The following is a 13679-nucleotide window of genomic DNA, read 5'->3' as shown; positions in this document are numbered from 1 at the left end:
GTGTAATAAGAGAAAAAGATACTGTTCTCTGAGCACAAGTCCAGAAGTAAGTGTTGCCTGCTCAATGGCAGAGTTAAGGGTTGGAGAGGAATGAAATAGGAGGAGAAATATCTAATTGTTATGGTCCATAAAGGTACTGACAACACAGGTAGCATAGAGGTTACAGTGCAGATGTATGAGCGCCCAGAATCTAAATTGAAAATCAGAAACACAAAGATAATAATCTTTTGATGACTATCCAAGTCACATGCAAATTGGCACAGGTTCAAAAAGGTCACAGAGTTAAATGCATGGCTCAAAGGTTGAAGTTGGAAAAGTAGATTTCAATTCATGAAGCATTGTCAACAGTCCTAGGAAAAGAGGAGGCTTTTTAGTGGGACAGTTTTGATCTGACTCCAGGAAGAACCAGAGTCCTGGTTAACCAAATAAATAGGGCTATGGAAAGAGCTTTAAATTAAACAATAGGGGAGGAGGTAAATACAAAAGTAAGCGGATATAGCACACTGGTAAGAGAGTGCCCAACACCATACTTCCAAGACCAGTAACTCAAACCAAGACATCACATCTTTATTAGTCACATGTACATCAAAACACACAGTGAAATGCATCTTTTGCGTAAAGTATTCTGGGGGCAGCCCACAAGTGTCGCCACACTTCCGGCGCCAACATTAGCATGCCCACAACTTCCTAACCCGTACGTCTTTGGAATGCGGGAGGAAACCGGAGAACCCGGAGGAAACCCACGCAGACACGGGGAGAACATACAAACTCCTTACAGAGAGCAGCTGGAATTGAACTCGGGTCGCTGGCACTGTAAATTGTTACGCTAACCACTATACTACTGTGCCTGCCCAACATCATATTCTGGCTTTGCAGATGCTTCTGAAGATTCTTAGCAAAAGCTTAACAATCATTTTAAAGACCCGTTTTCATGAATATCCCTTCCACGTTTAAGATAATAGAGAGCTGCTCCTAGAGATGAGTGGCTAATTGACTTTTCAGTTTTTCTATTACCGCAGCAAGAAAATCACAAGCCATACTAACTCTCATCACCTACACCATATCAGCAGTTTAAAACACCAAAAATTCTTGGCTCCTGTGGTTAAAAATACTCTTGTTGCAAAAAGCCATGGCCTGACCATTTGCAGCACTGACACCATAAGCTAATATAAAGAACTTGCCAGTCTCCACTGCGCATGACTACACTTACTTGCATGAGACTGTTAAAAGCTGTCATCTTAATCTCAAACCTTTAAACCAATAAGAACTTTTATTAAAAATATAAGATGTTGAATTTCCACTCGTCCAACCATTCAGATCCCATTTCCTCCCATGCTTGAGCTGAATAAATAAATAAAATTCATCAAAGGCAGGCAAGTCTAGCTAAAAATGTGAATCCGTGCCCTTTTGTTTAGGATTTAAGAACTAATCCAGCTGCTTAAATCTATTAAATTAATGCACAACTTCAGAACTGTCACTTAACATGCTGCTCCCATGATTATTACTACTTTTTAGGTTCATCTGAAGAAAAATATTAAAATTTCAGTAAGATAAACAGAAAGGTTGCTGAGAGAAATGAGTTTCCCCACTACAATTAAAATATTTCTAAATTTGCAACTAACACAAAAGTAAAGTTTACAATCAAAATATTTCTTTTAAAAAAGTTCTGTGAAGTCTTGTTATCAATCCCAGGAGATACTAAATTATAGAAACAGAATTTTATTAAGAGACTTCGAAGTACTAATTAGTGATTATCAGTGTTCTACTGCCATCTGCTGTCTTCCATATATAGTTCCCCAAAATGAGGGTGACTTTTCTTTCCCTTTCTGTGATTTCTGAAGTGGCTGGTGTGTCCAGTTGGGGCAGGAAGTGCTTCAGAGCAGGTGAATGGATGGTTTAGAAAGGTTTCCCCTCCTTCTTCCATCTACACTGGACTTCTGTGTCCTCCTGACAAATGGACTTTAAGTCCTCAATGCCAACATGAATGATCCTCTTCTATTTTGAGTGGTCATGGGGCAGAGATTCCCACAAGTCTGTGTGAATGTTGCACCTTTTCAAGGAGGATTTGAGAACACCCGTGAATCATTTCTTCTGTCCCTTTTGCAATCTCTTGCCACAATGGAGCTCGAAGTAGAGTGTCTGTTTCAGGAGTCTATTGTCAAACATTCAAACAGCATGGCCTGACCAACAGAGCAAACTGAGTATGATTAGGCCCTCAATACTGGGGATTTTGGCTGGGAAATCATTCTACTTGTGGAGTCTGCCATTTCTCCACCCAAATCTCCAACTGATCTATATCCTGATGTATCCATTGATGACCTTCCTCATCATCCACAACACCATCAATTTTCATGTTATCTGCGAACTTACAAACTGGACCACCTATACTTTCATCCAAATTATCAGTACACATCACAAACAACAGAGGTCCCAGCACCGATCCTTGCAAAACACCACTGGTCACTACCTCCATTCAGAAAAACACCCCACCACCGCTCCCCTGTCTTCTATGACCAAGCCAATTTTGGATCTAATTTACCATGTAGACAACATCCACTGCCCTATCCTTTGTTACCTCCTCAAAAAACTAAATTAAATTTGTGAAACAGACAGGATCCCCTTGACACAAAGCCATGCTGGCTATCCATAATAAGTTTATGCTTTTCCAAATGCAAATAAATCATGTTCCTAAGAATCTTCTCCAATAATTTCCCTACCATTGACATAAGGCTCACCAGCCTTGAATTTCCTGGTTTGCCTTTGCTGCCCTTCTTAAACAAAGGAACAACACTGACTATTCTCCATTCTTCTCACACCTTACCCATGACTAAAGAGGATACAAAGATCTCTGTTAAGCCTCCAACAACCTCCTCCCTTACTTCAATCCTACTTGCCAAGGACATTTCATGGTCCCTCTTTAACTCTCCTAATTTTTGTTTAAGTTGTTTTCTGCTTCCTTTATATTCCCCAAGGGCCTTTTTTGATTTCAGCTTCCTAAATCTTACATATGCTTCCTTTTCCTTTCTGACTAAATTTACAATATCTCCTGTCATTGGTATTGGTATATTACTGTCACTTGTACTGAGGTACAGTGAAAAACTTGTCTTACATACCGATCGTACAGGTCAGTTCATTACACAGTGCAGTCACATTGAGTTAGTACAAAGTCCATTGAGGTAGTACAGGGTAAAAACAATAACAGTATAGAGTCAAGTGTCACAGCTACAGAAGAAGTGCAGTGCAGGTAGACAATAAGGTACAAGGTCACAACAAGGTAGATTGTGAGGTCAGAGTCCATCTCATCATATAAGGGAACCATTCAATAGTCTTATCACAGTGGGATAGAAGCTGTCCTTGAGTCTGGTGGTACGTGCCCTCAGGCTCCTTTATCTTCTGCCTGATGGGAGAGGAGAGAAGAGAGAATGACCCGGGTGGGTGGGGTCTTTGATTATGCTGGCTGCTTCACCAAGGCAGTGAGAGGTAAAGACAGAGACCATGGAGGGGAGACTGGTGTCCGTGACGCGCTGGGCTGTGTCCACAACTCTCTGTAGTTTCTTGCGGCCCCAGGCAGAGCAGTTGCCATACCAAGCTGTGATGCTTCCAGATAGGATGCTTTCTATGGTGCACCTATAAAAGTTGGTGAGTGTCAAAGGGGACATACCAAATTTCTTTAGCCTGCTGAGGAAGTAGGAGCGCTGGTGAGCTTTCTTGCCCATGGCATCTACATGATTTGACCAGGACAGGCTATTGGTGATGTCCACTCCTAGGAACTTGAAGCTCTCAACCCTTTCGACCTCAGCACCATCGATGTAGACAGGTGCATGTACACCGCCCCCTTTCCTGAAGTCAATGACTAGCTCTTTTGTTTTGTTGACATTGAGGGAAAGGTTGCCGTCACAACACCATGTCACTAAGCTCTCTACCTCCTTCCTGGACCCCGACTCATTGTCATTTGAGATGGAGTTAGAGCAGAATCTGGCCACACAGTCATGAGTATATAGGGAATAGAGTAGAGGGCTGAAGACACAGCCTTGTGGGGCACCAGTGTTGAGAATAATCGTGTTGGAGGTATTGCTGCCTATCCTCACTGATTGCAGTCTGTTGATCAGAAAGTCAAGGATCCAGTTACAGAGGGAGGTGTTGAGTCCCAGGTCTCGGAGTTTGGTGACGAGTTTGCTTGGAATTATAGTATTGAAGGCGGATCTGGAGTCAATAAACAATAGTCTAAGTGTCTTTACTGTCCAGATGCTCCAGAGATGAGTGTAGGGCCAGGGAGATGGCATCCACTGTAGACCTGTTTCAGCGATAGGTGAATTGCAGTGGGTCGAGGTTGTCTGGGAGGCTGGAGTTGATGCGTGCCATGACCAGTCTCTCAAAGCACTTCATGATGGTGGATGTCAGAGTCACTAGTCAGTAGTCATTAAGGCACGTTACCTTGCTTTTATTCAGTACCGGGATGATAGTGGTCTTCTTAAAACAGGTGGGAACCTGAGATTGAAGCAGAGAGAGGTTTAATATGTCTGCAAATACTCCCCGCCAGTTGATCAGCACAAGATCTGAGCACTCGGCCTGGGACACCATCTGGGTCAGATGCTTTCCTCGTGTTCACTCTCTCCAGAAGACTAATCTTACATCATCAACGGTGACCACAGGTTTAGTTGCATTGGAGGCTATCAGGGTGGGTGGTGACAATCTACTTCCCTTCTGTTCAAAACGCGCATAGAATGTGTCAAGCTCATCGGGAAGGGATGTGCTGTTGTTAACTATGCAGCCTGTCTTCGTTTTGTAGTCTGTAAACCCTGCCATATCTGACAGCTGGTCTGGGACTCTATTTTGAGTCAGTATTGTCTCTTGGCATTCCTGATAGCTTTCTGAAGGTCATATCTTGATTTCTTGTACAGGTCAGGATCACCAGATTTGTGTGCAGCAGTCCTCAACTTCAGTAGGGAGTGGATCTCCCAGTTCATCCATGGTTTCTGGTTTGGGAATACCCGGATTGTCCTCTTCGGTACACAGTCCTCAACACTCTTGCTGATGAAGTCTGTGATGGTGGTGGCATACTCATCTAGGCTGGCAGCTGAGTCTTTGAACGTGGACCAGTCCGCTGACTCAAAGCAGTCGCGTAGAAGCTCATCTGTTTCCTCAGACCAGCACTGCACAACTCTCTGTATTGGATCCTCCTGTTTCAGTTTCTGCTTGTATGCAGGGAGGAGGAGCACAGACTGGTGGTCAGATTTACCAAAGTGAGGGCGAGGGGTGGCTTGGAAGGCATTTTTGATGAGTGTATAGCAGTGGTCAAGGGTGTTAGGGCCCCTGGTGGAGCAGGAGATGTGCTGGTAGTATTTTGGTAACACACTCTTGAAATTGGTCTGGATGAAGTCACCTGAAATAATGAAGAGGGCTTCGGGGCAAGGTTCCTGAACCTTGCCATCCCTATCTTTCATCCTTACAGGAACATACTGGTCTTGAACTCTAATCAACTGGCTTTGAAAAGACTCCTGCATGCCAGATGTGGACTTAACCTCAAACAGCCACCTCCAATCTACTTTCTCCAGTTCTTGCCTAATACTGTTGCAAATAGCCTACCCCCAATTTCGCACTTTCACCTGAGGACCAAGATGTCCTCTCTTAGTGCAGCTGAGACATTCTCCCTAATCAGTAATACAACTCCCCCACCTCTGTTACATGCCTCTCTCTCATATCGAAAGCATCTATATCCTGGAACGTTGAACTGCCAGTCCTGCCCTTCTTTCAATTAATTTTCTATAATGGCTACAATGTTGTAGTTCCATGTGCTAATCCAGGCTCTAAGATCATCTACCTTATCTGTTATACTCCTTACACTAAAAATAAATACACTTCAGTTCATCATTGTTGCTGTGTTCATTAGTCTGGCCCTGCCTGTTTTAGTGTTAGGTTTACTTGGCTTAACTTCTACCTTCTCCTCAATCACTCCACCCACTGAGGTACTGGTCCAGTTCCCATCCCCCTGCCATAATAGTTTAACCCCCACCCCAGAATAGCACAAGCAAACTTCTCTGCAAAGATATTGGTGCCCCTCCAGTTTAGGTGCAACTCACCCTTCATGTAGAGGTCCCACCTGCCCTGGAAGAGATCCCAATGATTGAGGTATCCAAAGAACTCCCTCCTACACCAGCTCTTTAGCACATATTCAATTGTACTATCTTCCTATTTCTGGCCTCATTAGCATGTGGCACAAGGAGTAATCCCAAAAATGCAACTCTAAATGTCCTGCTTTTTAATTTTCTACCCAACTCCCTAAATTCTCTCTGCAGAACCTCATCTCTCTTCCTACCAATGTCGTTAGTACCAATATGGACCACGACCCCTGGTTGCTCACCCTCCTCTTTCAGAATGTCCTGTACTCATTCCGAGACCTTGATCCTAGCACCAGGGAAGCCATACACCATCTTGAAGTCTTACTCATGGCCACAGAAATGCCTATTAATACCCCTGACAATAAAATCCCCCATCACCACCCAGAGCTGCAGCTTTCCCCTGAGAGGATACCCTCCACAATGCCCCCTCCCCCCTCCCCAGCAGTATCTAAAATGGTATACCTGTTTGAGAGGAAGATAGCCACAGAAGACTCTCGCACTATCTGCCTGCCCCCTCTGTCAATCACCTACCTACGTGATTGAACCTGTGGTTGTGGTGTGACCATCTCCCTGGACTCTTAATTATGATACTTTCTGCCTCCTGCATGCTCCTCAGTGAGTCCAGCTGCTGCTCCTACTTATCCATACGATCTGAGTAGAGTGGCAACTGGACACACTTCCTGCAAATGTAGTCGTTAGGGACACTTGACGTCTCCCCAATCTCCCACATTTCACAGGAGGAGCAAACCACTCCACTGACTGCACTGACATTAATCTGGATTAATTACCACTTACTCTGGACACTCACAGCATTTCCTTTCCTTTGAAACCAATGAAGAAACAGTCCCTACGCTAGGTCCAACCTGGCACAAGATGTACAGGAGATTTCCAGCCAAGAGGAGCCCAGAGTCAGAGCGTATTTCCATAAAAAACAAAAATTTCTCCGGCATTATAGATTTTGTTTTCCTTGCAATAAATTAGCATCAAGCCAGAAGCAATAGTTAGGAGTGTTCAGGTGTCATTACACTTAGCTTCAATGTCTCTTTTCCAGCATTTACCATTACTAAGCATACTACCTTGCCAAAGTGATAAGCTTTCTCAAGTGCTGCCATTTTTACTCTACTATAACCACTATCACAATTTTCTGATAAAGTTAAGACATCAGCTTCTTTGATCTGTGTTATTATGATTCTCCATTACAGTGATGCAATGCCATACTGATTGTATCTTAAAATGATGAGCAACTCTGTTTAAGATGGTTGCTATGTAAAGGAAATGTATGCACTATGAACCAACATCATTCTGAGTCAGATAAATTTGCTACCCAGAAAGAGCTAAAGTAGAGGAAAAACGACAATTATATTAGTGATGAGAAGCAAAAAGGGGATGACAGAAAGAGAAAACATGGCAACAGAGTGCACTCAGAGTGGACAAAGGAAGAGAAACTATGATGGAAGATGGGAAATAGATCAGGGATCAACTAAATAGGACCCACATTTCAACAGTGCTGAAATATAAGCAAAGTAAAACTAAATTCTGACCTAAAAATTGAACAAGCAAAGTTGCTGATTGCTTTTTTTAAATTAGACGGTAGGCAATTGCTCCGCCAGAGAACATTAGGTTATAATCACATTCAACATAACACACAAGAAAAGATACCCCTACAATAAAAAATCTCGTAAACTTTCTAAATTCTTACCTTGGTCTTGTTCATTAGTTTTCCTTTCATAGTCCTCCACAGGGAGTTGGGTGTGGAATATAGATGTAACCAAGTGTTCTTCACCTGATTTAAGTAAAGGAAAAGGAAGAATCACATGATCATAGTCACAAATAAATGTAGAGGGACATTAGAAATTTTTCCTGATACATTTTCACTTTACTACAGATTTTTTTTGTTTTGTATTTTTTTTCATTACAACAGACTTTGAAACGTAGTTGGTGATGTTACCCCACAGAGGGGAGTAGGCCACAATCAGGAAAAGGCCTCAGATAGTGCATCCTGAGGACCTTCTCTAGCATGGCTAAATGGTCTTTATACAGCTCACTTCTGTCAAAGGCTTTTGAACCATTTTTTAAATGTTTCTGATAAACAGGAACATTTAAATCATTATAAAAATAAAATTCATCAGTAAAATAATAAACTTACTCTACACTGTTTTGAACTACTAGGAACTTGGAAAAAAAAGTAAAATAATTAAAATTAAACCAACCACTTGTATACAATTACTTTTTGTTTTATACATGGTTACTGATCCCGTTCAAATAATTGGAGCCACATTATTAACACCAGTCATTCCTGCAAAGTGCACATGGCCTCTCAGCTCAGTACAAATGTGCTCCGGCACTGAATTCATTGTCAAGTTAGATAAGGATCAGATGCATCTACATCTGACCTCCAGCTCATCTCTGATTTATATGTAGCAACGTATAGGCACAGAAAGCAGAGACATGGCTGAACAGAACATGGATACTAAACAGCACAACCCAACCATAATCATTCTTCATAACCTTTCCAACTACTGATTCTTTCAACAAGGTGTAATTTTATAGATCTAATCAATCACATTTGAACAGAAATCAAGAATTCTGAAATGCTTGAAATAAAGCAAATATTTATCACAAATTGCATGTTCCTAAACAACTGCAAGGTTGTCAAAAAATAAATACTAAACATAAACATTGGCAGAGACCTGCTGGACTAAGTGATCTTCTGCTGCCATATAAAATTTAACATTAGTTTTACATAAAGTATATTTAGCAGACTCTGCCAATCTTTAAATAAGAATTGTAGTTTAATTTTGGATTAGATCATACCAACGAAATTACATTAAACAAAAATGCAGCTACTGTAAAAGTTTCTCACACATCCCACTTTATATCCCTGTAAAAACCATTGCTTTATCAACACAGATTTTTTGGCAATAGAGAGGAATTAAATCTACAAACTCCAACTCTTCAGCTTCCAATTACTCTACCAATCCCTTCCTCCTTGATATGAACTGCCTGCTCCAGATCCACTCTTGCTGATCAGTAATTAAGTCACACCCATTCATGAACCCCTCTCCCAGGAATGGCTCCAGCTCAGAATCACCAGAAAGAATGGAGAAGATTAAAGGCATGTTTACATTGATGCCTCCGTATCTTCCATTGTCCAACTCCAAACGCTATGCCAATCACTTCCATGGCTCCCCTTCAGTGCCAGCTCTGCAGCTCTTCAACAAAACACCTGTTTCTTATGTCAGATTGATTCCCTAAACAGTGATGAGCTTAGTGTCACCTCCCTTGGTGACCCATCTGAAAAGCATAAATGAGCAAATATCCTTCAACATTCCAGTCAGAAAAGCAGTAACATCTGGACAGAATATTAAAATAGATAGAAAGCAAAATAGCAACAAAAAATTCTGCAAACAAAAAAGAGAAAAGTGGAAATAAAAATCAGAAATTAGAAACAAGAACAAAACACCATGTGTCAAAGCAGGTTCAAAATGAGAATGAACAGGAAAGAAATCTACTTGGTCAGCAACAAGAGCTTAGGAGGTGCAACCAGATACTTGTTCAAAAAAGATGTGTATAGTGTGTGATTTTAAAAGGGTACAAAGAAAAATTTAAAGCCAAAATTTCTGAATGTAAGGCATCAAGGCTGCTTGACACTCTTCCATCAATGATGTAGAGAAGGAATTGTCCAATAAAATTGTTGCAGAAGGAAATACAAGGCTGACGACAATACAAATAAGGAATCAGGATCCATCTCGAAGTCAAGGACTTGAAATTTTATGCACAGGGAGCTTAGAATGAACTTTGTCAACCAAATTTTATGGGTTAGCTATTAACTCTGGTTCATCAAATGAGATGCAAGATGAACAGCTAATAAACAGCTAAAAGATTATTATAAAGCAAATAGTCAATTTGCTCAGTAGACAGAATCTATTAAAAGAGCAAAGGAAAAGGAACATGACAAAACATCATACAGGACAGAAGCCCATCCTGGCAGTGTCATTCTGGGCTATTTCTTAGTGCATTCCACCATTCTTTCTTCAGAGCCAGGCAAATTCTTTTTCAAGAGAGGTACAATTCCCTGCTGACTGTTACTATCAAATCTGTCACCACCACCCTATAAGACAATTTATTGTGAATCTTAATGTTATGGAGCAAAAGAACCACTCATACAATTCCATTGTACCAATACATTAACAACTCACTAAGGAAAACTAGTTTCCTCATTCCCCACTCGACCTCACAACTTGATTCTTTTTGTCAATAATTTTAATTCTGTGCCTTTAGGATTACCAACCTTCCTAACAATGGCAATAATTTCTCCCTATCAATTCCATTAAAACCCTTAAAGGAGAATTTAATAAAGTGCTTATCTTTACTGTTCTAAGATCAATCCCAGTTTCTCTATTCTCTCCAGATAACCAAACCACTCAGCCCTGGCATCATTCTAGTAAATCTCCTCACCACCCTCTTAAGGTATTAGTGTTGTGCCTACAACTGAATACAATATTTTGGCCATGAACTAGACATTGCTTCCTTGTTTTTGTCAGAAAGCAAAAAGCACAGGTGCTATTTAATCTGCTGAACATTTCCAGCATTTTTAGTTTTAGTCCTTTTATGTTCTATCCTGTTTGCTCATCAAGGCTGCCATGTTTCTAATGCTCCCTGCCAAGGCACACATGTTAACAATGAACATTTAATCAAGGAGTACTATGGAAATATAATCAGCAATTTCAAAAAAGGATGTGAAAATTTTGATAGAAAAATAAAAGTGTTTTAAGCAATATGACAAAACAATATAAATTTCTCATCCTTAATTGTATGTCTGTTTCTAAATAGAATTTTACCAATGAATCACAGTCCCAATAATCTCTGCTTTTATGTCAGAATACTTGTAGTTAGGTTTTACAGCTTTAATTATTTAATTAGTTTCATATTATTTTGTATAATTAACCAGCCTTTGGATTTCTTCTGACTCACCATTTCCACTTGGTGTCAGAGCTAAGAATCTCATTGTATTTTCTGCCACCTCGGGGCACTCCACCATTCCCTCTGGTTTCGCATTCTGAAACAAAGGAAATTATTAATTCTCAACTGCTGTAGTTTTCTAACTTTAACATACAAATTTGCTATTACATTACACAGTATGATTTCAAATACAAATTAAATATTCACTTTAATTACCTTTATGGATAGTAATTATTGTTTTTTGAAACAATTTGTTATTATTCCCCTGGGATCATAGTTGACCAATATTACACCATTAATGCATTTCAAAAGCAAAGAAATTACAAAGACCACAGTTGTTTCTAATATCATTGTTTCAACACTGACATCATTAACATTGAGATCATTAAACCTGACAGAAACAAAAATATGCATTTATGAAACTAAGAGTTTGCACTTCAAAAAGTATAATTAGACAATAATGAACAAAACAAATGAGGCAGTTATTAATCAGCATTAAAAACAATTTGAATTATTTTAATTAATGCTTAGAACCAATATTGAAATACCATAAGACCATTTTTACTTAAATAGTTACTTAAAGATAGTAGTCACTATATTCAAAGATTAGCAGCAATCATCTCCAATTTGTAAGAATATGGGTCTTATGGTAACATACAAAAAGATATAAAATTCAAATGTAATCGTGAATCCATATAAAACTCTTTTAGACCACAGTTATAGGAGAATGTGCAGATTTGGGCTCTAATATAAAGAGTGATGAAGGCGGCAGAATACAGATTCAAAGGTGCTTTCTAATATCAGGAAATAAAAAGGCATAACATAAAAGAAGTAGCACTAAAAGGCTGCAAAGCGAGTCAGAATTAGAGTTGTTTATACAGAGACAGGGAGAATCTGCATGTGCCAAGAGAACATTTGTGAGATTCCTCAAGTTGCTAATGAAACATGAAGTATGTGATAATTAATGACCAAGAGGCAAGGACAGAAAAGTGCACATGAAAAGCAAAGACAGAGCATGCTTCCTTCAAAGGTTAGACAGTCTTTCCACGCAGGTGCCTCTGAAAGATCTTCCTTTTCCCTTAACCATGACTTTCCCTCTACCATGGTTGACAGAGCTCTTAATGGCATCACATCTACTTCATGAACTTTTGCTCTGATCCTTTCTTCTTCTGTAGAGTTCCCTTGGTCCTCACTTTCCACCCCACTAGCATCCAGATTCAATGAATCTGCCTTTGCAACTTCTACCACTTTCAAAGAGATTGCACCATCAGACAGATCTTCCTTTCCCCTGTCAGCATTCTGAAGGAATCATTTTCTTCATGACTCCCTGGTCCAATCTTCCATCTCTGCCAACCATTTCCCTTCACACAGCACTTTTCCTTACAACCACAGAAGATGCAATACCAGGTCTTTTACGTCATGCCTTTCCACTATCCAAAATCCTAAACTTTCAGGCGAAGCAGCAATTCACTTGCACTTTTTCGAATCTAGTGCAATGCATTTGGTGCTTACAATGTAGTCTTCTCTAGCAGATTTGGTGACTGCTTTGCAGAGCACCAAGTTCACTCATAAAGGCAACCTTGAGCTTCCTGTTGCCTGTCATTTTAATTCTCCATCCCATTTCACTCTGACCTATCCATCTGCGGCCTGCTGCATTGCTCTGAGGCCCAATGTAAGCTTGGCAAAAATACACTTCAACTTCTACCCAGGTACATTGTGGCCTTCTAGCCTCAATATCAAATTCAACAATTTCCTTTAACTTGCTTTCTCTGTTTGTATTTTCTGCCATTTTCTCTGTAATAGTAACTCAGTTCTTCACTCTCCACCAGCACTACCTGATCTGCTGGATATTTCCTACAGCTTTGACATCTTCTATGTGCTTTTGTCCTCTTTCTCTTACTTCCCTCATTAATCTATCAGATGGTTTCATCAACAACTTATTGCTATGGCAATCCTGACCTCACCCTATCAATGACATTCCCTTTGTCCTATCATCCATCCCCCACCCTCTTCAACTTTTTTTTCTCTTTTTTCCAGTTCTGATGAAGGGTCTTTGATTTGAAACATTATCTCTGTCTGTGTTTCCATAAAAGCCACCTAATCTGCTGAGTGTTTCTGGTATTTTCTGTTTTTATTCATGTTAGGAACAGTTGATCTGAAAGGTAGCCATTGAAAATGAAAATTGTTTTTAAGTACTTGGGGATATCAGGTTGTATTAATTGTTAGTCAATCAATGTAATGCTGTGGAAGTTGTTCAAGAGTTTGTATGAAACCACACAAGCCTTAATCACACAGAATTTGTTGCTGAAGGACTAAGGACCCAATATTGTGGCAGTAAAAATTGGAAGAACTAGGCTACATTTGACAGTTAAATTTCACCACTAAATGTGGAATTTAATTTAATAGCCCAAGGTGCCAACAAAATCTATATACTGCAGAAAATAGTATTGACCAGGCAACAGTATAATAGGTATTATTTTCAGCAAAATTATGGAATTATTATTGGATTTTTTGAATTGTGAATGACATATAGCACTGATTTGCAGAAATAAATAAAATACCTAAAATTATTTTGGATAGCATGCTGCACAACAAGAC

General features: G+C 39.9%; 1 protein-coding gene across 2 annotated transcripts in view; it reads right to left on the bottom strand.

The window, feature by feature from the left end:
- The window catches only part of fsip1 (fibrous sheath interacting protein 1), a 624412-nt gene that overhangs the window by 598086 nt on the left and 12647 nt on the right, over positions 1-13679 (bottom strand). For both annotated transcript variants that reach the window (XM_052010197.1, XM_052010206.1), the window contains exons 6-7: positions 11094-11178; positions 7819-7902 (exon numbers count right to left, since the gene is read on the bottom strand). In XM_052010197.1, coding sequence (XP_051866157.1) covers positions 7819-7902; positions 11094-11178 — 169 coding nt within the window. The remainder of the gene's footprint in view (positions 1-7818; positions 7903-11093; positions 11179-13679) is intronic.

This window comes from Pristis pectinata, chromosome 1 (assembly GCF_009764475.1).
Source record: "Pristis pectinata isolate sPriPec2 chromosome 1, sPriPec2.1.pri, whole genome shotgun sequence".
NCBI lineage: Eukaryota > Metazoa > Chordata > Chondrichthyes > Rhinopristiformes > Pristidae > Pristis > Pristis pectinata.
Note: the sequence above shows the minus strand (reverse complement) of the source record. Positions and strands in the feature narration are given on the sequence as shown.